Source organism: Sturnira hondurensis, unplaced genomic scaffold (genome assembly GCF_014824575.4).
Source record: "Sturnira hondurensis isolate 20B ecotype Veracruz unplaced genomic scaffold, ASM1482457v3 Scaffold0019978, whole genome shotgun sequence".
Lineage (NCBI taxonomy): Eukaryota > Metazoa > Chordata > Mammalia > Chiroptera > Phyllostomidae > Sturnira > Sturnira hondurensis.
Window position 1 is genome coordinate 854959 of NW_028092609.1, and position 25554 is coordinate 880512.

Genomic DNA, 25554 nt, shown 5'->3' on the forward strand with positions numbered 1-25554 from the left:
GGGGCGAGAGACCCCCGCCCGCGCTCCGCCTCCCAGCCCGCGGCGCGCACTCGCTTCCGCGCGGCGGTGGGCTCCGCCGTTCCGCACGCGCCCAACGCACTCCGCGGGAAACGCTGCGGCGGCGAGTGACCCGAGAGAGACGTTCCTCCACTCGGTACAAATTTAGAGCACGTCGGCGCCGGCCCAGGCACTGGTGCAGGCTCCCGGCCCCTCGGAGCTGGCACGCGTGAGTAACCCCAGTGATTTCAGACATTGGCACGTGCTGCGAAAAACATGCCTCATCATTTCCGGGGGGGCAGAAGGGGGCGGGGGCCGACTGCATTCTCCGGGACCAGCCTGGAACCTAAAAAGACGTTCTGTCCAGATAGTGGCCCAAATCTGCATCTAACAAGGTACTTCTCGCGCAGACAGAACAGAATTCAAAAGAGGTTTTAGAACTCACTGAGCAAATACGCATTAAGCACCTAGTACATGCCTGGGCCTGGGGAAACTCGAAGATTAAAACCGTGAATTCCTGGCCTCATTTTCTGAGGCTCCTTGTCTTTAGCCGAGAGAAGGTGAAAAGGAAATGACAGTGTGTAGCCCTAGGTGGTATGGCCAGGAGGACGGAGGGAGCGGGACTGTGCCGGGAGGGAGCGGACTGTGCCGGCGGGGATGCAGAGCACAGCCGGTAGGCGGGACCTACTCCCTCTGTCTCCTTGCTCTATCATTTCTTTAAATTGGTTCTCAGAAGGGGGCGGGAGGAAGAGAGAAACATCATCGATCTGTTGTTGCACTTACTGACGCCCTCAGCAGTTGATTCTCGTCTGTGCTCCGACTGGGGATGGACCCCGCAGCCTTGGAGTACTGGGACGATGCTCTTACCGGCTGAGCTACCCAGCTGGGCCTCTCCTCCTTGTTCTAGACTGAGACACCTGCAGTCTGGCGGGGTGGGGGGCACACGAGTGTGGGGGAGTGCGTGCATACCCATAGACAGAGAGGGGAACTAGAGCAATTAGCCCTGACCCGGCAGGCTTGTGGATGTCTTTACAATTTCAAAGGAGGGCATCCCAAGCTCCCGAGACTTGATGAACGAGTTGATGTCACAGAGGCAGCCAAAGGCTAAGGGGGTTAGCCTGTGAGTGAATGGCCGATGCTTCAGATGCGGGTTCTCGCTACGAAAGGAGGCGGGGAAGAACCCTGTGGTGTTGGATTGGAACCTGCGGTATGGATGTGAGTTTATTCTTTTCAGAAATATCTATTTCTTGTCTTTGCTGACAAGGCCCTTGGACACCAGGATCCCAGTAATCCCAGGCACACCCACTGGACGTGGACACCTCCCCGCCAGAAGGAGTCAGAGTTTCTTGAAGAGAAGGTCAATTTCAGGTCTGGGCAAAGAAAGTACAAGAGGAGCCTAAAATATCTTGTTGGGCCAAAAAGTAAGAAAGTATTTTTTTAATGATAGGGCCAGGTCAAAAGGACACAGGAACCAGCTGGAAAGACCAAATTAAGAATGATTTGCACATGTCAGACAACAATTGGAAACAGTGGAAATGCCCATCAACAGCAGGACGCACACACTATTCATACAATGGAAGGCTCACTACACAGCGACTTAAAAAAAGAACAACGGGTGTACACAACAGCAGAGGTGAGCTTCACAATCAAATGATGGACCAACGACACCAGGTACGAAGGGTGGTGTGTTGTGTGACTCCATCTGTACATGGATCGAGGACAAGCAAAATCTATGGCGACAGAGACCAGAGAAGTGCTTAAGTTGGGTCAGGTTGAGAGGGTCACGAAAGGGAGTCAATGCAAAAGCACCCTCCAGGGGGTCGGAAACGGCACCTCAGCCCCGGCGCCGGGCCACATGCGGTGTAGACAGAGGCGCAGGGCGTGCCGCTCGGCCGCGCCCCTAGGGAGCCACGCAGGGCCCTGTGCTCGGGGGTAGGGGGCTGCACTTGGGCTTTAACGCCCTGTGGTCACCACCTTGAAATTAATTGCCTCATTTGAACTTGTGCTTTTTATTTATTTTTTTAAGATTTTTATTTATTTATTTATCTTTAGAGGGGAAGGAGAGAGAGGGAGAGAAACATCAATGTATGGTTGCTTTTCGTGCATCCCCTGCTGGGAGTTGGCCTGCAGGGAACCGGCCTGCAACCTAGGAATGTGCCCTGACTGGGAATCGAACCCTGATCCTCTGGTTCACAGGCCTGTGCTCAATCCACTGAGCTACACCAGCCAGGGCAGAACTTGTGCTTTTTAAGTGAAGTCGGTGGGCAGATGGAGTGTGTGCAGAGGACTTGGAGCCTGGGCTCCTGAGCAGCTCCGCCAGGGCCAGGTCTGCCCCGTGGGTAGTGAGTGCTCTGTCTCCGGAGGTGTGTAAGAGGCCGGGTGGCCTTCTGCCTGCAGACCCTTCCTAAATAAGGTGGATCCGCAGATTCTCTGCCCCTGGAGATCCCTTAAGGCAGCTGAGGCTGCAGAAAGGCCTGCGCGGCAGGGCGCTGTCCGTGGTGCTGAACGTGTGCCCTGATCCTGCTACTCTTCCCCATCTGTGACTCCGAGAAGCCACAACTGCGGGGACCCTGCTTCTGCTTCATTTTCTGTGCTGTCTTGATGCCTATTTTTCTATTTGCATGTAGCAAAGTTTTCAGGGTAAGTACTTGCTTATTATAGAAACATCAAACATATAAAATTGGGTACAATTGCATAATGAACTTCTATATACACATCACCCCATGTCAAGTGTCAGCAGTTCATGTCTCATCTCACCCACTTCTCCCCCAACCCCAATTATTTTGAGGCAAATCTCCTGCATTACATCATCTCACTCATCAATATTTCAGTATGATCTCTAAAAGACAGGACTTCTTAAAAACATATCCCCAATACATTAACACAAGTAAAAAGTAATGATTATACCGTAATATCACCAAACACGTGGTGAGGGTGCACAATCAGATTTATGGGTGGAATGCAAAAGTCAGAGGGGTTGAGGCACCTGCCTGGGATGCCTAAGGTAGCCAGGATTTAGTGCTGGACACTGCAGGTTGCCCCACCAATGTGACGTGACCACAGCCACCAATCAGCCTGCTGGTCACGCATAACATTAAGCAAGTCTAAGGTACGGGGTGCCAGCTCTGGCACATAGTCACCCCCACAGGGTGTCCTCAGAGGCTCCCATACCCAGGAGCTTCAGGCTCCAGCCACACTCCTGCTCAGACAAGTCCAGGTCAGATCAATTACATCAGAACGTCCGCAGCCGAGTCCTGGGCACCATTATTTCCACCTGGCATCCCTGTGCACAGAAGGGATGGACAGCCAGACCTGAGCTTGAATGGGATGCGTCAACAACAGGCTGTGGCACCTGGGACAGGGCACTTTGCCCCTCTGAGCCTCTGATTCCTTGTCAGTGTAACTTACCACGGGTCACCCCAACCTGCATTGGCACCTGCTGTCCCCTCTCCCAGCATGGCTCTCTGCCAACCCTAATTCTAGGCTTCCATGAAGACCCAGTTAGAAACCCGTTCCTGTGGCTAACCCCTCCAGGAATCTCGTCTCCTCTGACTATGGGCACTGCCCATGTGCTGGGCTCAGCACAGCTGGAGGCCCCTTCAGAACCAGCTGCTCCAACCCCTGACTTCAAAGGCAGGAGTCGAGGAACTGATGGAGGAAAGCGCTTGCCCAGTGTGCAGACCAGACACACAGTGAGGCTGTGACAGGCTAGGGATCTTTCTGCTCCCTGGGGCGCTCCGCCTTGGGCAGTTCCAACTTGATTTCTTACCCGTGAACATTACCTCTCTGCCCCAGTTTCCTCACCTGTAAATGGAAGAGGAAAACGCCTGTTTCCCGGGGTTGCTGTGGGAATCCAGTGAGACTAGGGCTTTGTAAACTTGGAAGCAGCCCACACCCGTGGTGGTTAGATTCCCTATTTCCTCCAGAGACGGCAATAGAGGCGCGTAAGCTCGGGGCAGGGACCTTTGGCTGGCATCAGGACATGCCTAGCAGACAGTGGGCACTCAGGGAGCCAGCCCAGGAGTGGGGTCAAGAATGGGAGGCATGGCCCTGCCAGGGCTGCAGGGCCTGGAGAGATTCTGGTGGGGACACTGGGAGGAAGAGGAGGCTGGTGGACCCCGAGACGCGAGCACCACTGAACGGAGACCACGGTGCAGAGGGCTCCAACATCACACAGGCCCGGGGCCCAAGCATAGCTCCCCCGAGTTTGGTGCAGACTGCACCCCCCCCCCAGCAGCCAGGGACGGTGTGAGGCTCAAAGGGGACCCTCCTAGTCTGGCGCCGCACACAGCAGAAGTGTAACCAAGGTGCTTTCGCTGCCCGCTCCCTTGCAGAGCAGCAGTCCCTAGTAGGTGAGGGAGTCAGCAAGAGGCATTTGATTTTCTCAAACTGGTATTCCATGGCGTACATGTCTGGGTCCCCGTCCTGCACGGGGGTGGGGGGCCGGGGGAGGGACTGAGGGGAGGGGATTCCCCTGGCCACAGCAATGCTGAATTGCAGAGATGGGATGCAAACCCAGGCGTGCCAGAACTCAGAACCCAGGACCGCCCTCTGCTCTGCGACACCCCTGGTTGTGTCAGGAGGACAGAGAGGTGACAAGTCAGAGAACTCGGGCAGAGATCAGTTCCTGGGCCGTCTGCTTTGTCAGCTGAGCCGTCTCAACGCCTGGCCAGAGGTACCGTGGGGGCCCTGCTCTGAGGACGGGAAGAGCGGTGACTCCCAGGAGAGGCCAGAAAAAGCCCAATGTCCCATCATCCTCTCTGCCTGAGGGAGAGGGGCCAGGGGAGGGGCAGAGGCACCCTGGACCTTCCTGTGGAATAAGGGGGCTGTGGTGGTGGCAGCCAGTGGACACCCAGCAGAAACACCTGCAGCTGGGGTTCAGAAAAGAATCCCTTTGGCCTCCCCTCCCCCTCCTTTCTCTGGGGCTCCCCCTGGGTGGACCAGGGAGGAAGCGGACCTGGGGGTCATCCCCAGGGGCTGGTGCCACAGCAGAAGTCAGTGCAGGATCTGAGGGAGGTGCACATCACTCCCTGACACCCACCGGTGCCCCAGCCTCTGAGGGGAGCTTCCAGCCCGGATCCTGCAAACCCCTGCGCTCGGCTCTGCCACGGCACTGGACCACTCCCCCACAGAGCTGCCCCAGTGCCCCAGAAGCTCTAGAACCAGGATGCGTGTCAGCTCCTGCTTCCTGTCTCCCTCTGATGGGGCAAGGCCGGGGTGACCTGGGCACGCAATGACCCCGGATGAGCCCATGGGCGGGCCTCTCCCCAGAAAGAAGTCCCCAGCCCCCAGGGAACTGGCTCCAAGGAGCAGGGGAGCCAGAGGGGCTGGTGGGGCCTCCTCTGGCTCCCGAGGGCACCCCACCCATACAGGCTGGGACGAGAGTCAGAGGGAGAAAAGGAGGCTGCCCTTGGTCCTCCACTTGGCCAACAATTCCAGTGCCCAGCCTGGGCCAGGAGCTAGACTCCGGGCTCTGGGAGGTGTCAGATCCCAGCCTCCCTCCAGGGGACAGACGTGGGCACACAGTCACGGAGCTGGCCCAGCTGAGTACCCCTCAGGCCTGACGTGCAGGGCAGGTCTGGGCTCCTTGGCTGGGTCCACAGGAGGGGCTACCTCAGGCTGGAGGCAGGTGGCCGGCAGGCTGCAGAGGAGGCAGAAGCCAGTGAGGGCGAGCTTTCGGCACCCAGGGCTGGGCGAAGGGCAGGGTGGAGCCATGGGGGTGGCTGGGCGCACAGAAAGCCCTGGGCCATGCTTCTCCCAAGTCCTGCAAGGATGGGGCAACCAAGGCCCTATTCTGGCTGACCTGGGGAGGCAGGAAGGCCCCAGGAAGGGCTGTGCAGGCGTCCTCGGTGAACAAAGGGCTGTGAGTAGGTGCAGGAGGACCATGGGGGCTCCAGCCAGCAGGGGACGCGGGCTGGGGAGACACCCCACCCAGAGCCCGTGGGGGCATCTGGAGAGATGCAGGACCAATGGGGGCATGGGCAGAGCGGGGACCCGGCTGTCCTCCGCAAGCTGGAGCCGGGGGAACAGCGGCTGCCCGGAGAGCCTGGCAGATCGACCAATGGGACAGGTCAGCACCCACGTCCAGGCCCAGCACAGAAGGTGTGGGCTTCCTACCCGGGTCTGGGAAACAGTGGGTGCCTCCCCACCCAGGACCGCCCCAGCCTGTCTGCCTGCCTCACCTGACCAGCCCGAGGAGCTGGTCCTTTGTCCTGGAGCAAACCCTGAGGGCCGAGCTCCTCAGCCAGCCCTGCATCCACCGCAAGTCAGCCAGCATGTCGGGAAGCCACACCACCAACCTGGAGGGACAGCACCAGCTTTGGGGTGGGGATCAAGGAATGTCCAGGGGTATTGGTTCCACTGGGGGGCAGCTTGGACCCGGGGAGGCTCCGAACTGGCGGGAGTGGCCAGGCCCTTAGGGTGGACTCCACAGGGCACAGGAGGAAAGCCCAGGGGAAGGAAGGGCAGGGCTCTGGGCCCGGGCTGGCTCAGGTGCCCCTCAGTCCCGCCCAGCGTCTATGTGACCTGGGCCAGCAGGGAGCCAACCTGGGCCTTGGCTTTCTCGCCTGCCAAGTAAAGACAGTCACCTGGCCTGCAGTTCGTGACCTCCTCCCTCTCTCATCCCCCGAGACCAGCTCACCACCCCACACCCCTGCATGCACTCTCCTTCCAGCAGCCAGTGACGGTCCTGAAACGCACAGCCCACCGCAGCCCCTGCTGTCACCCACTTGCACCCCCACCTGAGCCCTGAGCAGCAGCAGGGGGCCAGCTCTCCACCCATGGCTGAGAGAGCACGTGGCCGGGCACCTTCTCAGATGCACAGGACACTGCAGGGCCTCACCCTCCCCGCCACCGTAACGCCCTTAGAGGGGCTTCTAAACCAGGCCCTCAACTAGGCAGGCGGTCCGCAGTGCACCGTGACAGCGAAACAAGCTGGATGGTCACCTCCCTTGTTCTGGACCTTCTGCCTGTGTTACTTCACCCCCACGTCAGCCACAGAACACGAGCATGAACTCCCTGGGCCGGGCAGGCCTCCCTGTCGGCACTCACGCAGGGATTTCTTTTTAACTGAAAAGGCCAGAATGTGCCTTTATCCTTGTTGATTTCAACCTGTGACTGAGTGTGACAGCGTGAGCCCAGCCAGTCAGCCCAGAGCTCCCCCCCAGCTCCAGGGCACCAGCAACTTAAACCGCAGGGCCCATCCCGTCATCAGCTCGACGTGGAGTGGGTCAGAGACCTGTGGCCACTGTCACAGGCCCTCCTCCAGGGAAGAGAGAGTTTTTAAAAGGTCAAATCCCATGACACCACAGCCACCCTTGGCTGCCCCCTGCCAGTCGGGATGGAGACCACGCTCCTCGCAAGGCCGCAGGGCCCCACGTGTCCAGTCCCGCCGGCCTCCCCAGCGCTGTCTTGGACAGTGCTCTGCCTCCAGCCTCCAGCCACACTGCCTCCCCTTCTACCCCTCAAGTGACCCTTCCTGCCTTCTGCTTCTGGACCTTTGCACATGCTGTTCCATCCCTCCAAAATTCTTTTCCCCTCCCTCTTTGCTTAGTGGACTCTTATTCATCCTTTGGGTTATAGCTTAAAAGTTGCCACCTCTGGGCCTCCCTCCATGCCCAGGTGGCCCCTAGTGGAAGCCATCACGGCTCACGGCTGGGGCAGACCACAGAGACGAGCTCTGGGCAGAGCCGTGATGGCTTGCATGCGTGTGTGACAACCTCTGTGCCATTGGACTCCACAGGGCCATGCTCTGGGTCTGGCTCAGGGCTGCCTCCTCAGCCTCCAGTCAGGGCCCAGCCTCTGGAAAGCCCTCGATACCTGGTGCTTGAGTATATGATGGGCAACGCGGAGGGATCTGTTAGTCGGCAGTTACAATAGTTAGTGAGGGCTGAACCACAGCCAGCCAGCCATGGAAGAGCCTGTTTTATACAAAAGGAGTCCAAGGCCCAGAGAGGTCAAGAGACCTGGCCCGGGCCACAAAGCAAGTCTGAGCCAGTCCAGTCCCTAGGGGTATTTTCAAAGCCAGCACACGGTCTCTGAAGCTCTGCTTGGTAGAGCAACAGGCCGCAGGTCCTAGAGACCAGTGTGGGGACCCCACTTGATCACAGCTGCTACACGGCCCCCCACCAGTCCCCTGAGACCCCTCTACGTCATTCAGCCAACACCAGGCAGCATGGCGTGCCAGCTGCTCCCCCCCCCCCCCCCCCCCACCTGGCCGGGCTCACCTTCTGCTCCGGAAGTAGGCATACTCGAAGGGCAGCGTGCAGGGCAGCAGCAGGTACGTCAGCACCTTCCCGGGCCTCGACCGGCGGAAGCGGGCCCAGGGCCTGGGGTCCCTCGCACAGGTTTTCTTCAGTGCTGCGAGAGAAGCCAGAGCGTGCCGACCTGCCCCTCAAACCAGCTCCCTCCCCAGCTCACACAGTCAACGCGAACAGCCCAGACCAATCCCCTCCTGTGAGCCAGGGGCGGCCAGGCCTCAGCTTGAGCTCTCTCAGTATTGTCCCTGACGTGGGCAGGGTGTGCCCCTTTCACGGAAGAGGAGACAGGTGCAGAGTGGAGAAGTGACCTGCCTGAAGGCCATCGCCAGGCAGTTGGGGGCCAGATGGGCCCAAAGCCTCCTTAGGCTCCTCCTGCTCCTCCCCCGCCCCGGCCTCCCAGCCCCGGGAACCACCCAGGTGAGTCGGGTGCCCACGCCGCACCTCCCTAGGTAATGGGAACCCATCGGTGTTATCAACCTCGGCAGTGGTGACAGCTGGGGCCAGAATGACCATGTCCAAGCTCTTCATCCCCTCAATCACCCACAATGGAAGGGACCCACATCCCGGCTGGGGGCAGAGCCAGAGCCCGGATCCCCACCCCAGACCAGGGCAGCCATGCACACACCCCCAGGCCAACTCCGGCCGGTGCTCCTACAGACAGACCCTGGGAGCATTCACAGAAACAGTCTGGAGACACAGCTCCCAGCTGGCCTGCCGTTAGTCCTAGGACACACCCCCTCCGTTCCCCAGAACTTGGCTGTCTCCCCTGTAATAGCAGGACCTGTGTCTTTGGGCTGGCAGGTGAGGATTAAGGGATGCCTGTAGGGGCTGGGCCAGGCCAGATGCTGGGTGCTGCCCCATCAAAGAGGTGGCTCTCGGGCGCCCCCGTGTGGCGGCATTGATGCTGCCAGGGCTCCTGAGCGCCCAGCTTGGACCTCCGGCTCAGTGCACATCTAAGTCCCCTGTGGTCTCCAGCACTGAGAGAGCCACCCCCACCCCCTCACTCACCTCGAGGTCCCTGCTCCCGCCTCACCACCATCATCTCTCCCCCAGCCTCCTGCCTCTCAGCCTGCCCCCCCGTCAGGTACAACCATGATCACCGGCCCAGAGTGCAGAGTAGCAGGAAAAAATGCAAAGGGGTCGCCCCAGGAAACCCCACTGGGGCCACATCTCTCCTCTAGGCCACCTTCCCGATGCTCTCAGCCTGCCTCTGCTCGACTGTGCTACCTGCTCTGCAATCACTGTGGCAGGGGAGCCCCCCGGGCCTCCTCTCCCTCCCCCCCCACCCCAGGACAGTGTAGGTCCTGTGCCTGCTGCATGCCTGTGGGGCCCTGTGCTTTCCTGTCATTTTGACTGTGACCTTTAGGTCGCCGAGCAGAACTGGCTACGTGGCTCAGAGCAGAACTCCAGTTCTGCGCTTTGGAGATCACTTAGTCTCTGCTGTGGTTTCCACACCCGTACAACAGGGACAATTCAGGACCCTCCTCAGAGGACAAAATGAGTCCAGGCCTGCTGCACATGCCCCTCACAGGTCCCTCAGTGCCCCTTGCCTCTTCCTGGACAGTGGACAAAGGCCTGGTTTTCTCGGGCACAGACTTGGGTTCCAGTCCCCAGGGGGACCCTGATGAGTCCCTTCCCATCTCGGGGCTTCAGTTTCCTCATCACTGAAGTGGGGCAAGAAAAACCCGAGGCCCCGGTCATGGTGACAGGTGACTGACACACAGGTCGGGGCTCTCTGGCACCACGCCTGGCAATTAGTGGGTCCTCAGAAAGAGGAGCGTCTTCAGAGCAGGGACCTGCTCGGTGAGAAAGGGGAGGAAGGGAGGGGCAGTACCAGCCTCCAGCTCCGGTGAGAGCTGCTCGAAGTCGGGCACGTCCTTGACCAGCACATTGGGCACCGCCCAGTTGAGCGACAGGCCCGCCTTCTGGCCTCCATCATGACCCGTGTCCTGGGTCCCCTGAGCTGGGGCTGGAGGTTCCTTAGACACCAACGTCCACAGCACCGGTTCCTTGGTGAGTCCTGGGTCAGGTGGGAGGAGGGCTGTGACGGGTCGGCACGCCTGGAGGCTCTGGGCAACAGTGACCCTCTGGCTTTGCACACTGTCCGCACTCTCTGCACCGCTCGGCGCCCACTCAGTGCGGGGCACCCGCTTGTCACTGGGCAGACCCAGGGCTCATCCCAAATGACCCTTCCCACGCCCCCCACCCCGTGCTATTCCCCATCTCTGGGGCAGCCTCATTTTCTCTTCCTGTCTCCTCTTTGAATTTTTCCTGTTCATGTTCTGGAGGTTAGTCAAAACCCTGAAGACCCAGGCTGGGGTTCAAATCTTGGCCCTGCCACCTGTTAGCTGTGTGACCTAACAGCTCCCTGCCTTGATTTCCCTCTCTGTTTCCCAGGGAAGGGAAGACCCGCTCTGTGTGCTTTTCTGAGAATCACGTGAGTCACTAAAGCTGGAGCCTGTCTGGGCGTGGCCAGTGCTCAGCAAATGCACTCTTGCTGCTGTGTGTTCGGGGCCATCCTTCAGGGCAAGGGTCAAGGTCATGAAGTTTGGAGCCAGACAACCTGTGTTCAAATCCCAGCTCTAGCACTTTGGAGAGCATTGCCCTATGGGGTGACATCCCAGCCCTCTCTGGCCCACCCAGTGCCCTGTGAACGAACACACACACACACACACACACACACACACACTCACACCTGCAGCCACACTGTTATGTTCCCTCCAGGTCTGACCTCTGTTCCTTCACTCTGATGCTTCTCTGACTAGACTCTCCTCTTCCTTTCCATCTTCAGCCTTTCAGACTCTCCTTCACTAGACAAAATCCAGCTTACTGTCACCACCCCCCAGGAAGCCTTCCTTGCCCACTCCACCCTCCCCCCACCCAGGCTGGGTCAGGTGCCACCTCTGGGCTCCCCCATCCCGAGCTTTCCTCCATCTCTCAGGGGAGATGTCACTCTCTGGATCTGTCCCCCTGAACCAGGCAGTGGGCAGCTGGAGAGCGGGGCACATGTGTGAGTTCTCCCTGGGCACCCAGCTCAGGCCAAGCACAGAGCATCCGCTGAAGAAGAGAATGAGTGAGCCGAGGCCCATAAGACTTCAAGAGCCCAGGAGCCAGGATGCACCTGGCACTTGCATGGGGTGTGACCCCAGCTGCTGTGGCAACTGTCACCTACCACGTCTCTCCAGGAACCTCAGGGTGTCCAGGTAGCCTTGCCTGCAGTAGTGGGCCACTACCTGCCAACACACAGGGCGGAGTGGGCTGAGGAAGGCCTGGACCGCCCCTCGAGCTGATGGTCACAGGCCAGAGACCTGTCTTCAACTGGAAGGAATTCCAGCCTATACTTCCCAAGGGACCTCTCAGCAAGGTTCAAGGACCCTGGGGGCCCAGCAGGGGGTGGGGGGCCAGAGACGGCAGCTGGGACAGATCTGCAGCCTCCTCCTCAACTCCCTGGCTGGGGGCTCCTGCTCCAGCCCCCACCACCCACCTTCATTTCCGCCTCTGGCCCAGGGCACCTGGGCTGTTGCCTGGTTCGAATAGGGTGATGGGTGGGGGCCCTCTCTGCCCGGTCTTCAGTCCTAGAAGCAGCCTGAGACGGCAGAGGGGCCCTGGGGCCCATGCCCCTCTGTCTTGGGCAGAGCCCCCTAAGGGGGGAAGGGCACCTGCGGGGCAGAGGGGAGCTCTGCCTTCCCTGGCGAGAGGCCTCAGGGCAGCCAAGCCACCTCTCTGAGCGCCCCGGTCTCCGGGGCTATGAGATGGGCCGTTGTTGGCCCCTCCTCTGGTGGACCGGGGGCGGGGAGGAACCAGGCTGTGTCATACACTAAAAAGCTCTGGGACAGGGCCGAGGGTAGGGCTGGGGCTTGGACAGACTGTTAGGATGACACACTGTTACCAAATCACCTGTTTTCCAGAAATACTGAGGGGCCAAAAACCGGGCAATGTTAGTCTGCTGTTCCCCTTTTTCTGAGCCTGTGCCTTCCCTCCACACAGACGGCCCATCGGGCCACAGTCCAGGGCAGCAGCCTGCAGCGTGCCCCCAGCTGGCTGAGGGGTTGAGCCCTGGCTTGGCAGTGTCAAGGCTGCGTGGGTTTGAATGAGTCACTTACCCCCTCTGAGCCATGGCATTCTTCTTCCCTGAGACATGGAGCGGAGAGTCGTGCCTTCTCACAGACCCCGACCTGGAGGGGCACCGGCAGAGGCCCCGCTCCTCCCCAGGGTCAGTGGTGTTGGCCTGAGGGCGCTGCCATCACCTGGGGCCCGCCCAACTCCATGTGCGCTTGGGAAGGGGAAGGGTGCTGAGGGCACAACTTGAGCTCCATGCTGCGGGTTCGAGAACTTGGCAGTAAGGCTTGGGACCTGTGTCCTAAATGCCCTGAGGCTATGGGGAGGGTTCTAGATCTGCCTCACAGGGCCCTGGATCACGGCTAAGGCTCTCACACCTTCCAGATTGGGCACTGGGGCCAGACCTACCTCAGGGTTGGGGTTCACGATGCTGGAGAAGCCCAGAAACAAGTTCGTGCTGGAGATCTGGAAGCTGGCATTGAAGGCGTTCAGCTCCAACATGCTGGCTGAGGTGCTTTGGGGGCAGATGTCCACAGTCCCAGTGAAGGGCGACACGGTGATGGTGGAGGGGCTATCCACGAAGGGTATGTTGTTGCTCAGGGCCCCGTCAATGTAGCGCTGCGACAGGGGTGGATGGCGCTGTCCTCAGGGCGCCTGCCCCCCTCCCACACCACCACGGAGCCACTCGCCAAAAGTGGACCGCAGCTGGTGACCCTGTGGCTGCCCCTGACTCGTGGGGTCCATTCTAGCACCCCAGGAACAGGGGGAAAGAAGGCACGCAGTGGGTGTTCAAGAAATGCAGGTGCCCTCCACTCACACCACTCTTACCCGCGGGTGCCTCGGGCTGCCAAAGCACGAGGCGGGGTGCCTCGGCCACTTACCTCCCCTCTGAACTCGGGGGGGATCACCCCACAGTAGAAAGGAAAGTACAGGGAGCAGATCAAGGCCTGGGAAGACAAGAGTCAGTGGACACAGCTGTTCACACTCCTCACATTCAGAACCTCCTCCAAGAGCGGAGTCTAACCCCAGGGTAGCCCACGAGGCGGCTGTTACTTGTCCAGTGTCTGGGGGAGGGAACTGAGGCCCCTGGAGGCATCAGGTCCCCTCTTCATTCTCAGAGTGGAGAAGGGATTGGAACGCAGGCCCATTTTGACATCCGCCCCCACTTCCTGCGGACAGGACCCTTGCTGACTTGGGGCTGCTGCATGGCCGTCTTCCCTCAAGGGCAAACAGAGGCACCAAGTGCGGCTTTTCCACCAGTCTGGCAGGAATGTTCCTCCGAGAACTGAGGGCCATCTCCCAACGTGCTTTCCTGTGGACACTCATTCCAACCGGATGCTCCCTGACTTCCTTGCCCACCTAGAATGTAGGCCCGCGCTTTCCCAGGGAGGCTCGGACTAGTCCTGCGGTGGCCAGCCCCTGACGCAGCCCCTGACGCTTTTGGTATTTAGCGCAGGGTCATTCCCCACCAGGGGGCGTGGGGACGCTGTCCTGCGCATTGAAGGGTGTGTAAAGGGACCTCTACCCACCGGATGCTGGTAGTCCACACATGCACATGCATGCACATACACAGTCAGGACACCAAATACTGTCTCCAGTGTGGCTGTGTGGCCCCCACGGGAATATCAGTCTTGCTGAGAACCACTGACCTAGGGCTTGCCAAACTCGCAGAGCAGAGAGCCTTGGTCTCCCAGAACCCTCAGAAAGAGCCTTCCAGTCCTTTCTGGGAGACGCAGAACCTCTCCTGGCTCTTCTGCATCCCGGGCCCAGTCTGGGTGGAAGGTGCAGACCCCACAGGGGAGTGTGCGCAGAGCTGCGATGCGGGAAGCACAGGTGTCCTGGCTCAGGCCTCAAGGGCAGGACCGCCTCCCTGCCTGTCTAAGCACTCCCACCTCCGGTCCCAGCCCTCTTTCCTGGACCAGGAGGCTCTCTGTCACATCCTCCTCTTATTTCAATACTGGATCTGTTCTTAATTCATAGCAGATGTGGCCATTGTCTGACCTCACACACGGCAGACGAGGAGCCCCCAAATTTAGGCAGCCTTTTGGCCTCTGTCGTTCCCTGCTCACAGCCACAGTGACCAGCACTTACAGATGCTCAATAAATGTCTGCCCACTGCATCAGAAAGCACCTGGAGCCCTGACCAGTGTGGCTCAGTGGGTCGGGCATCATCCAGCAAAGCAAAAGGTCCCCAGTTCGATGCCCAGTCAGGGCATGTGCCTGAGCTGTGGGCTTGGTGCCCAGTCGGGGCACCTATAAGAGGCAACTGATGAATTGATCCATGTCTCTCTCTCACATCCATGTTTCTCTCCCTCTCTCCTTCCCCTCTCTTCTCTCTAAAGATAAATAAATAAACTCTAAAAATGCAGGCCCAGGGTGTGTTAGGGGCTGGCAGGCACCCCTTTGGAAAGAGCAGCCCTGTGGAGGGCTCTGACTGGAAAAGCCCGACCTTCCCCCTCCCGGGCCATATGCCTTCCGTGTGCAGCTGCAGGGCCCCCACCACAGGCCGGGAGGTCTCCGTGCCCAGCTGGCCACCCTCGCTGTGCCTCGACCCCCTCATTTGTAAACAAAAAGGGGCTGCCCGTTTACCACCCCCACCCCCACCCTACAGCTTGCCCCTGCCCCTGGGAAGTGCCCAGAAGTCACTCTGGCAGGAGGCGGAGCCCACCCAACTGCCCCCAGGCCCTGGGACCCACCACGAGCTCACCTGGATAACCTCGTCGCGGCTGGCAAAGTCCGTGGCAATGAAGCCGCGGCCATCGGGCCAGCGGGTCAGTGAGATGCCCAGCCGCTGGGAGGCCAGGATGTGAAATCCGTCGGGCAGAAGGTGTTGCAGCTGCTCCTTGATGTGCTCGATGGGCGCGAAGGCAGGGTGGAAGGTGCCCAGGCTCAGCTGCTCGATCTGCTTGACCACGGACAGGAGGTAGGCACAGCACTCTTCTGCGGGCACAGGGGCAGGACCTCAGCCACCAGGGCGCCTGCCAGCCCCGCGGGCTCCACTTCCCTCCAGCTGCCATAGGACTGGAGGGTCCTCCCTTCTCCCCCTCAGGTCTGTGCCCGGCCCTGCATCTTGTCCAGAGTGACCTTGGGAACAGTCTTCCTGGCTCTGAGCCTCTGATCCCGCTTCCGTGGAGTAGGGTAACTGTAGCCCGCCCATTCGCAGGGCTCTCATGAGGCTTAAGGAGGAGGGTGCGGGGGGTAAAGATGGTGGGCCGAGCGCCAAGCTCGGGGCCCTGGAACACCCCTTCCCTCCGCAGCCACGGCCCCCCACCCCACCTCGGAATCGGCACCTGCTGGGGCTGTCCCCAGACGCACCTGTTGGCATGTCCATGAGGACGCAAAGGGCGGCGAGGGACCCGGAGGAGGAGCCATAGACGCGGCGGGCCCCCCGGAGTAGGCGCGGGGCCCGCTCCCGCAGGCAGTGGATCACGCCCACGTGGTAGAGGCCCAGGAAGCCTGCGCCGCTGAAGGACAGGTCCCAGCTGCCCTCTTCCTGGAAGCAGCTCATGTCCTGGGGCCTGGGCTGGGTCCGGGTCCGGGTTGGAACCGGGCTGGGAGCCGGGGTCAGTGGCGGACGCTGCCGGGATGGGGTGCAGGAGGTGGAAGGCTCCCGGGCTGAATGAGGCGAGGCGCAGAAGGGAAGCTGTGGCGGGAGAGCCCTGGCCCCACCACTGTGCCCTGTGTGGTCCCCGGGCTGCGTCCACTGTTGCCCCAGCCAATGAGGTCCCCGGTCTGAGACTGCCTCTTCCCTCTCTGCCAGGTGAGCCCCAGGTGTGTCCCAGAAAAGTGCCAGCGGGCCGTGGGTGCCCCAGCGCCGCCCCCACGTGCCTGTCCTGGGCCAGCAACTGGCCCCAGGTGTTTGGGTGACTGGGCTGCGGGGGAATGGGACCAACTCTTGGTCGCATACCTGGTACTTTTGAAGGAAGCTTTATTCCTGACCTCAAATGACAGCAGAGAAAACGGAGGGGGGCGGGGCGTTGGGGCGGGGTGGGGGTGGGGGTGGGGGTTGTGAAAGCCAGGAAGTGGTGGAGCTGAACCCACAACACCTGGTCTTTGGGGTCAAAGCGGACTTAATTCTGCAGCAGGTGAGCTGGCTGGCTCGGGGACCAGGGAGAGCTGTGGGAGGCAGGGAATCGAGCTGCGGACTCTGCAGTGGATTGAGCGCCAGCCTGCAAGCGAACTAAGGGGTACCGGTTGGATTCCCGGTCAGGGCACATGCCTGGGTTGTTGGCCAGGTCCGGGAGCGGGGGTGGCTCTCGAGAGGCAACCACACATTGGTGCTTCTCTCCCTCTCTTTCACCCTCCCTTCCCTCTGTCTCTAAAAATAAATAAATCTTTTAAAAAAGAAATTAACACAAGAATCAATAGTATAAGAGTAAACTCTTTCACACACCACTCTGTCCATCCTCAGGCTACAGACAGAGGGACTGCAGGCATGGACCTCTACTTTCTGCAGCGGTTTAGAACAGCAGTCCCGAAGCTGTTTTCTGTGACGTGTAGGAATGAGCCAAAGAAAATATACGGAGGAGAACAGAAGTCAGGTTCTTGGCAGAGGAACGAGCGACGAATGTGGGAAGGCCAGAGTGAACCCTGAACGGGCATTGAAGGGATCAGATACACTCGTGGGAGTGGACGGAGAGAGGAAGGAGAGGCAGGTGTGGCTCATTGACTGTTCCCAGGTTCGTTTGTTTCCATTTGGACGCTCTGCCCTCTGACCGGGTCTGGAAGAAAAAACACCCAAAAGGAAGGAGCGCGCCCACACCCAGATCTCGGTTTTCTAAACACTGATCCAAGCAGAAAGGAAACGCTTTCGGGGTGGGGGAGGGGGGGCGGGGAGGATTACTGCGGCTCCAGCCTGACGGGCAGGAGAAGAGCCCTGGGCATTTTATGCCGAAAGCAAGTCTTTAAGAAATGATGGAGCTTGTCAAAAGGTTATGGGAGCCAGGTTGGAGGGGGCTTCCCTGGCCACATCTGGGACAACGTGAGCATCCAGACCGACCATTTTAATAACAGAATGTCTGTGGGTTGAGACAGAGCCTGTGAGTCCACCGGTGGGGTAGATGAATAGGTCTGTGGAGGAAGCCCAGCTCTGCCGTGTGTAAAAATGCTCAGTCATCTTTGCAGAAAATGGGAATCATTTTGCGAGATTCTCAGGGGTGATGGATTCAGCCAATAGTCATCAGCAGAGGCTGGTGGGAAGCAGGAACAGGGCATTTACAGAGTTTCAAAGTAACCCCCTCACATTTGCTATTCATTCCAAAAGTTTTTTTAGAAAGCACATTATAGCGGATTAACCTTGCAAATACAGCCATACCCAAGTATCAAAGTCATTGTCCCCAATAACAGGACAGACTGACATTGCATGCCTCAAGGTGGGATCCCCTAAGAACATGGGAACAACAGAATAAGGACCCTCGGAAGAAGGCATGATATGCAGAATCCAAGCATGTGTTATCTCACATGCCAAAAGGTCTTTGCAGATGGGATTAAATTAAGGACCTTACCCCTGGCCAAGTGGCGCAGTAGTTGGAGCGCTGTCCCACACACGGAAAGTTTGTGGGTTCAATCCTTTATCAGGGCACATACCTGGGTTATGGGTTCCGTGCACGTGCAAGAGGTAATCAATCGATGTTTCTCTCTCTCTCTCTCTCTCTCAGATCAATACACATACCCTCAGGTAAGATTATTCTGGGTTGCCTTCGTGTGCCCTTTAGTTGAAAGGCGCCTTACCAGTAGAAGAGGAAGGCAGAAGAGTTAGAAAGACTCAAAGACGCTACAGTCCTGATTTTGAAGATGGAGGAAGAGGCCATGAGCCGAGGAATGTGGGTGTCTCTCCCCAAAGTCCCCAGAAGGGGCACGGCCCAGCCGCCGCTCTGAGTTAAGCTCCACGGACCCGTTTTAGACTCTTGGCCTCCCAGACCGCAAAGTAGTAAATCTGTGTTTTTCTAAGCCACGTGGTCTGCGGTCATTTGTTACAACTGCCATAGGCAACCAAGACGCATCACTGCTGTAGCATTCCTGACGGAAGTGGCTGACTTGAGTGAAATTGTGCGGGATTATTTAGGGCATTACCTTAGATTAAGGGACATTCTGCGAATAACTTGCCTGTACTCTGAAAAAAACCCATTTCCTCCCTGCCCCCAGCTCCTAATGGGAGCCTGGTGCACAGCAGGTGTCTTCGAACTGATCACATTGTCCCAATGACATTGACGGCCAGCAGGCAGGCCCTGGGCTTGGGCGGGAGGCGGGCCTGTGGGTCCAACTCTGAGGGAGGGAGGTGGGCACTGGGCTCAGAGAGTAGAGAGTAGACCCCAGTCCGACTCTCGGAAGCCAGGGAGCGACTCCCCACAGAGGGTTTAGAGGAAGTCTTCAGGCCGTCAGCACAGGCTTTGCTGGGAGATGCCTGAAATCCGAGCTACCCTGACCGATGGACCCACAGGGGCCAGCACAGACGCTGGGTGTGCTCGGGGCGGAGAGAGACCGACACGCAGACAGACGGGCCCCGTGAGAAGGGTAGGGGAGTCGGGCCGGGATGGTGCCCCCAAGCTTCCTTCAGGACCCAAGGAGGAAACCAAGGGTGGAAGGGCCTTAGTGGGCCTTTCCAGGGCCAGGCCCCGAGCCGGGTTTCCCAGCTCACTCTCCCAGTCCCGGGAAGCGTGATTTCATGCCCATCTCGTAGACAAAGGCACTGGAGCCCAGACGCCAAGTGGCTTGTCCAAGCCACCCCACTCGTTAGGGCCAGGGCAGAACACTGGGCCTCCCGACCCACGCCGACCCCAAACACTGACTCAGTCCACAAGGAAAGAGGGGCCACCGCTTCACCCTGTCACCGAAACTCAGCCCTGGTGGTGACCCTGTTGACACCCACTGAGTGGCCGTGGCATAGCAGGTGCCCTCGGGAGCCAGCCAGGTTGGTGGGTAGATCTGCTGTGACGGCTACCAGACAGGCACGGACTTCCACCCACAGCGGCTCCGAGCGTGGGCCTCGCCCCACCCCCGCACCCCCTGGAGCACCAGGTGCAGCTTATTGCTCCCCTTACACAGCTGGGGTGCCAACCTGACCTCTGGACAAGGCCCGGACTTGAAGAGGGGCCAGGAGCCGCCTCCTCACCCCTGGTCCTGGTAACCCAAGGACAGACAGCTGGGAGCTCAGGGAGAACAGTGACTGTCCCCTCCACCGATCAGACACTAAGGCAGCCATCCCTCCTTCCCTGGTCTAGTGTGTCTCCCATCCCCCCAAACGGGACTTAGGAAGGCTTACAAAATATATCCTCAACGTGATGGATGTTTTTTTCTTTTTTAATCCTCACTCAATTTTGATTTTAGAGAGAGAGGAAGGGAGTGGGAAAGAGAGGGAGAGAGAGAGACAGCGATTGGTTGCCTCCCGTACACACCCCGACTGGGGATTGAACCCGGAACCTGTGGGTGTACTGGCAGGCACTCTGACCGGCCCGGGCACTGTGATGTTTTTCAGTCCAGACAGAAATGGGACCAAGGGGGAAATCCTGGAGATGACATTGGGGTTGACCATGAGCTGCAGCCCAGGGGTGTGTGAGCTTGGTCCTCAGGACAGAGCACTTGAAACCCCTCAGCCAAGCGGCCACTGGCACTCGTTTGGAAGGGCTAGGTGTGGCTGAGGCAGGCGGGACCCCCTGGGAGACCCCAGAGGCAGGAGCGCTGCGCTGCTGGTTTAGGGAAGCGCAGTGTCCTGGGGAAGCCCAGGCTGGTCCTGGGGCCACACCCTCTTCCCCACACCCCTCTCTCCCCTACACCCCTCTCTCCCCCAACTGTGTGTCAGAGAATCTGCACGTGGGCTTCACTCCGGGTAGGTCAGGGAAGGCTGCCTGGAGGAGGAATTTGGACAGGGCTTGAAGGAAGAGCAGACTGGGGGAGGCAGAGATTCCAGGAGGGTATTCTAAGGAGGTGGGGAAGCATGGGGTATGTCCCAGACTCAGTGTGGGTGGCAGGGTGCGGTATGGCAGTGGGGGGGACCCATGGGATAGAACAGAGGTCCTGCAGGGGAGAGAGTCAAAATGCGGCTGGTGGAGGCAGGGAGCTCCAGCAGAGTGGATCGGGCTGGTGGGGTCCCAGCGGGGGTGCAGCAGCTGGGCCCGGGCCAAGTCAGAGCAGATGAGCACAGGGGCCCTGGGCTCCTGACCCCACTCGGCCAGCCCTACCCCACCCACAGCACCCGCTCTGGGACCCCAGCCCCAGGGCCCTGGAAAGAAAACAGGAAGCGGAGGCTTGGCTTGCTGGGCCACTCAGCTGGCTCCAGCCTCTCTCACGCCCAGCCAGGGCGACAACTGGACTCTGCAGGCCCGAATTCAAACCGGCTGCCCCTCTTTGAGCTGGTCTCCCCTCTGTGCTGCCTCCAAGGGGAAGTGCCTTGCAAACAGGTGGTGCCAGTGGGGCTGCCTCACTGAGCCCCTATCCATGCTGTGGGGGTGCGCCGTGGGAGCCTGCCTCGGGGGGGTCTGGGGATACAGGAGGAAGACTGGCCAGGACAAAGCACTCTAAACGCTTTGGCCCTCCAGTCTATGGCGCTCATTTGGAAGGACTGTGTGTGGCTGAGGCAGGGCCAACTTTTTGAGCAGCAGGGGGGGTGGGGCAGGGGGAGGCAGAGCCAGACAACCAGGAAAGCACCAAGTGACTGGGACCTTCCAGCCCCTGTGCTCTGCCAGGGGACTGCTCCATGCAGCCAAGTGGCCACCAAGCCCCCATCGACAGACTGCAGGAGTGTTTCCTGCACAGGACTCAGGAATGGGAGACCCCGCCTCCTACCCTCTTCTTATGACCCCAGCCCCACCTCTACCTCCCTACCCTGGGCTAGAAACTGAGCGTCCCTGGGCCGGCCTGGCTCCTGCCCTCATTCGCCAGGCCCTCTCGTATCTTCCCTCCTCCCTTGGTGCCTGGCAGGCCCATCAGCCCCATCGGCACCCTGTCCCCTGCAGCCACCCGCAACGTCCTCCCCCAGCAGGTCTCTCCCACATACACTGCAAGGTGGCCCCAATCCCTGGCTCCACGTCTCATCACCCACGCAGGTGTAAACCCAACTCTCCGAGCCCAGGCTCCCCTGAGGGCTGCCAGAGCCTCCTGCGTCCCTACTCACTCGACCTCTCTGGGCCTGTTTCCTCACCAGGGCGAGGCTGATAACACCTGCCTACCTCGCTGCCAGTAGGCAGAGGCCTTCCAAATTATCAGAAGAAACCCATCTTCCAAGTGAGCAACTCAGGTCACACAGGAAAGACTGAGAAAGGAAGCCCTGAGTATTGTTTTATTTTTTGTTGCTTTAAGATTATTTATTTATTTGATACTTCCGCCAAGATGGAGGCATAGGTGGAAACACTGTGCCTTCTCCCACAACCAAGTTTGAATACAACTAAGGTTTGGAGAACAAAGACACAGCCAAAGAACAGAAAATTGAATTATACGGAAGTCCGACAACTACGAACTGTTCAGCCGGGACGGTAATAGGGGCGGAGCCAGCAGCAGAGCAGGGTCGGGCAGGAAAGATCCCCAGACCCAGGTGCGCAGGCAGCCCGGACACAGTGCGGGTGCGGGGCCGACTGACCGCAGTCGCACATTCACGCACAGTGAGACAGACCACGCAGGCCCCAGGGGGTGAGGGCTGACGGTGGTGGCACACTCGCGTGCAGTGGGACGAAACTCGTGGGCCCGGTAACCGTGGCAGCTGCGGCACCTGTGGGGGAGGCGGGAGGCGGCAGATAGGACGCCATTGCTCCTCGTTGACCCCGCCCCCACATACAGTGTCACAACCCAGTGACTGAGTTGCCCTGCTCTGGTGAACACCTTGGGCTCCGATCCTGCTACGTAACAGCCCTGAACAGCCCAACAGATGGTGCAAGAAGAACTCAAAGTCCCAGAGCCGATAACTCTCAGCAACCGAGAAATTGCCAGCCTCTCAGAAGCACAATTTAAGACACTATTTATCAGGATACTCACAGAACTGGTTGATTATAGTCACAAATTAGAGGAACATATGAAGGCTAAACTAATTGAAATGAAGGGAGATGTCCAGGATACCAGTAGCGATGGAAAGGAAACTGGGACTCAAATCAATGGAATGGACCAGAAAGAAGAACGAAACATCCAACCAGAAAGGAATGAAGAAATGAGAATTCAAAAAAATGAGGAGAGGCTTAGGAATCTCCAGGACATCATTAAACATTCCAACATCCGGATTATAGGGGTACCAGAAGGGGGAAAGAAACAGCCACGAGTGGAAAACGTATTTGAACAAATAATAAAGGAGAACTTCCCCAGTCTGGCAAAGGAAATAGACTTCCAGGAAATCCAGGAAGCTCAGAGAGTCCCAAAGAAGTTGGACCCAAGAAGGAACACACCAAGGCACATCATAATTACATTAGCCAAGACCAAAATGAAGGAGAGAATCCTAGAAGCAGCAAGGGATAAGGGGACAGTCACCTACAAAGGAGTACCCATCAGACTGTCAGCGGATTTCTCAAAAGAGACCTTACAGGCAAGAAGGGGCTGGAAAGAAGTATTCCAAGTCATGAAATCCAAAGACCTACAGCCAAGATTGCTTTATCCAGCAAAACTTTCATTTAGAATGGAAGGACAGATAAAGTGCTTCTCAGATAAGGTCAAGTTCAAGGAGTTCATCATCACCAAGCCCTTATTATATGAAATGCTAAAGGGACTTATATAAGAAAAAGAAGATGAAAAATATGAACAGTGAAAGGACAGCAAACTCACAGTTATTAACAACCACACCTAAAACAAAAGCAAACCAAGAGGACAGCTAGATCAGGAGTGGAACCATAGAAATGAAGAACACATGGAGGGTTAGCAACAGGGGAGTGGGAGGAGGAGAAGGGGGGAGAAGGTACAGAAAATAGCATAGACAGTAGGTAGAAAATAGACAGGGGGGAGGGCAAGAATAGTGAGGGAAATATAGAATCTAAAGAACTTGAAACACGTGGTTATGAACTAAGGGGGGGAGAATGGTGGGGGAGGGAGTGTGCGGGTGGAGGGGAATGAAGGGGGGGAATAGAACAACTGTAATGGTATAATCAATAAAATATATTTTTTAAAAGATTGTTTATTTATTTATTCATAGACAGAGGGGAAGGGAGGGAGAAAGAGAGAGAAACATCAACCTGTGGCTGCCTCTCCTGTGCCCCCCACCAGGGACCTGGCCAACAGCTCAGGCATGTGCCCTGACTGGGAATCGAACTGGCGACCCTGTGGTTCACAGGCTGATGCTCAATCCACTGAGCCACAGCAGCCAGGGCTGTTTTGTTTTGTTTTGTTTTGTTTTGTTTTGTTTTTAAAGGGGAATTGTACTGAACGTCAGCACATGAGAATACAAGGGTAGAAGGTCTCTGGAAAGTCCCACAAGACACTGCACTCCCGGTGCACCGGGGGAGCACAGACAGGAGTGGGGGGCCTTACCAGGAGAGAGGTGCACGTGCACGCTGGACCATGTATTTTACTGTGTGTGTCTATCAAGCATCTTCGGAGAATTAGAGCAGGAGAACAGCACCTTTCCCCAGAACTGTGGATACATGGGATGCGTCAAAGGGGGGAGGAAATCGATACACCCCAAAGCACTTCACAGACTGTAAAGCCCTGTGCTCCCAGATCTGGCATGATGAAGGGTGTCTGGGTTCTAACTTTGGCCCCAGCGCTTCCTGGCTGGGGACCTCCAGTAATTTAACTGCCTGGTGCCCCAGCCTCCTCACTGGTCAAACGGAGTGATAACACTACCCGCCCCCGCCCCCACCCCAGGGCTGTTGTGAGGCTGAGATGCCAGAGTGCAGACAGGGCCTCAGAACAGCTCTGGGCGCACGGCGAGTGCGCAGCCCTTGCTTCCTGCTGCTGTTGCCCCTATTACCATGTCCCCGCCAACAGAAAGAGGGGCCAGGAGGGTCCTGGCGTCCGAGCTCAGGTGCGCACGGACAGACAGGTGAGGCCCTAACAGAGGCCAGGTAGCGGAAAGGAAAAGGGAAGCCCTCCCCAGCAAGTTCCCAGGGAGGCGGGCAGCCCTGGAGGGAATGAACGGATGAATTAAAGAAGCATGTCACTTGGGGCCTGCGCAGCTAGACTGGGGTCGGGGAGGGTCCTGGGGAGCAAGGGGAACATGCTCCCTCTCACTTATTTTTAGCACAACCAATCAACCGTCACACCTTTCTGAGGACAGAAGTGACAACCATGGGGACACCCCCAGGGACCACTATGCAAGTAGTGTGTCCCCTCCTCCGGCAATCCACAAGGGCCACTCCACTCAAACTGACAGGACCGGCCAGTGCAGGCTCCACAGTCAGACGGGTTCCCCCCGGGATCATGGGGGGACTGGCTGGGAGGGGCAGTGACCCCCATAAGAAACCTCAGAAATACTCAGGGGGCGGACCTTCCTCTCAGTGGAGCAGATGAAGTTTTGAGCTTAAGACCCAGGTCCGAACGTGGGGGTCATCCCCTCTGGGAGCAACTTGCAGGTGAGAGAAGAATGAGAGGGTTGTGGCTGACCGCTGGGGCCCTGGGCAGTAGGCCCCGGTGATAGGGCTGGGCCGGGGTTAAGATGGCCACCGCGGGAGACAGCCAGGAGGAGAGGGCAGAGATGGGGACCCGGGAGGCAGAGTGGGTTTGGGGGCAGGTCATGAATTCAGCTGCAAACACGTCTGTCCCCGAGGCCCGGAGAACACCCGGGGTCGGGTCCCTCGTTCCCAGCGGAGGCAGGTGAAACCCGGAGAGCTGCGCGTGTCCGTCCTCAGTCAGCCATGCTGGCCGTGCCCACAGCCATCCTGACCCACCTCCCCGCCGAGGCTTCAAACATCTACTGAGCCGGAGGAAGCGGTGAGGCATCTGTAAACAGAACCCGGCTTCCCAATCTGCTCCTGCAGGAGCCCGGCCAGGATAGTGCGTGCCTCGCAGCCACAGCCTGGAGACGGTGACACTGTCATCGCAGTCAGCGACACCGATCTCTCCACCTGAGCCTCTGCACCAGAGCTTTCTCGGGGAGTTCTGTCCAGACGGGTCTTGTGCGTGAGCCGGCACCCTACTAACTTTCCCACTGAGGGTCGCTGCCACCGCTGCCCTGGGTTTGGCTCCGCATCTGTCAGATCCATGCCTGCCCCCCTGCCCCTCTGCCCACCCCCTGCACCCAGCCAAGCTGTGTTTGGGAACCTGAGTCGACAGCGTCCTCAACCCGGAGGCTGCAGGCCAGCACGTTCCCACCGCCCTGCACCGACTCCCCGGC

At 58.7% G+C, this 25554-nt stretch overlaps 1 protein-coding gene across 1 annotated transcript; it reads right to left on the minus strand.

Moving 5' to 3' along the window:
- Positions 1-5523: 5523 nt before the first annotated feature.
- On the minus strand, positions 5524-15822 carry PNPLA5 (patatin like domain 5, triacylglycerol lipase). Its single transcript, XM_037028489.1, has 9 exons — positions 15630-15822; positions 15022-15254; positions 13196-13261; positions 12723-12932; positions 11428-11488; positions 10090-10275; positions 8223-8355; positions 6180-6296; positions 5524-5638 (listed from the first exon to the last, which is right to left on the minus strand). The coding sequence occupies exons 1-9, from the start codon at positions 15820-15822 to the stop codon at positions 5524-5526; spliced, it is 1314 nt and encodes a 437-aa protein (XP_036884384.1).
- Positions 15823-25554: the final 9732 nt, after the last annotated feature.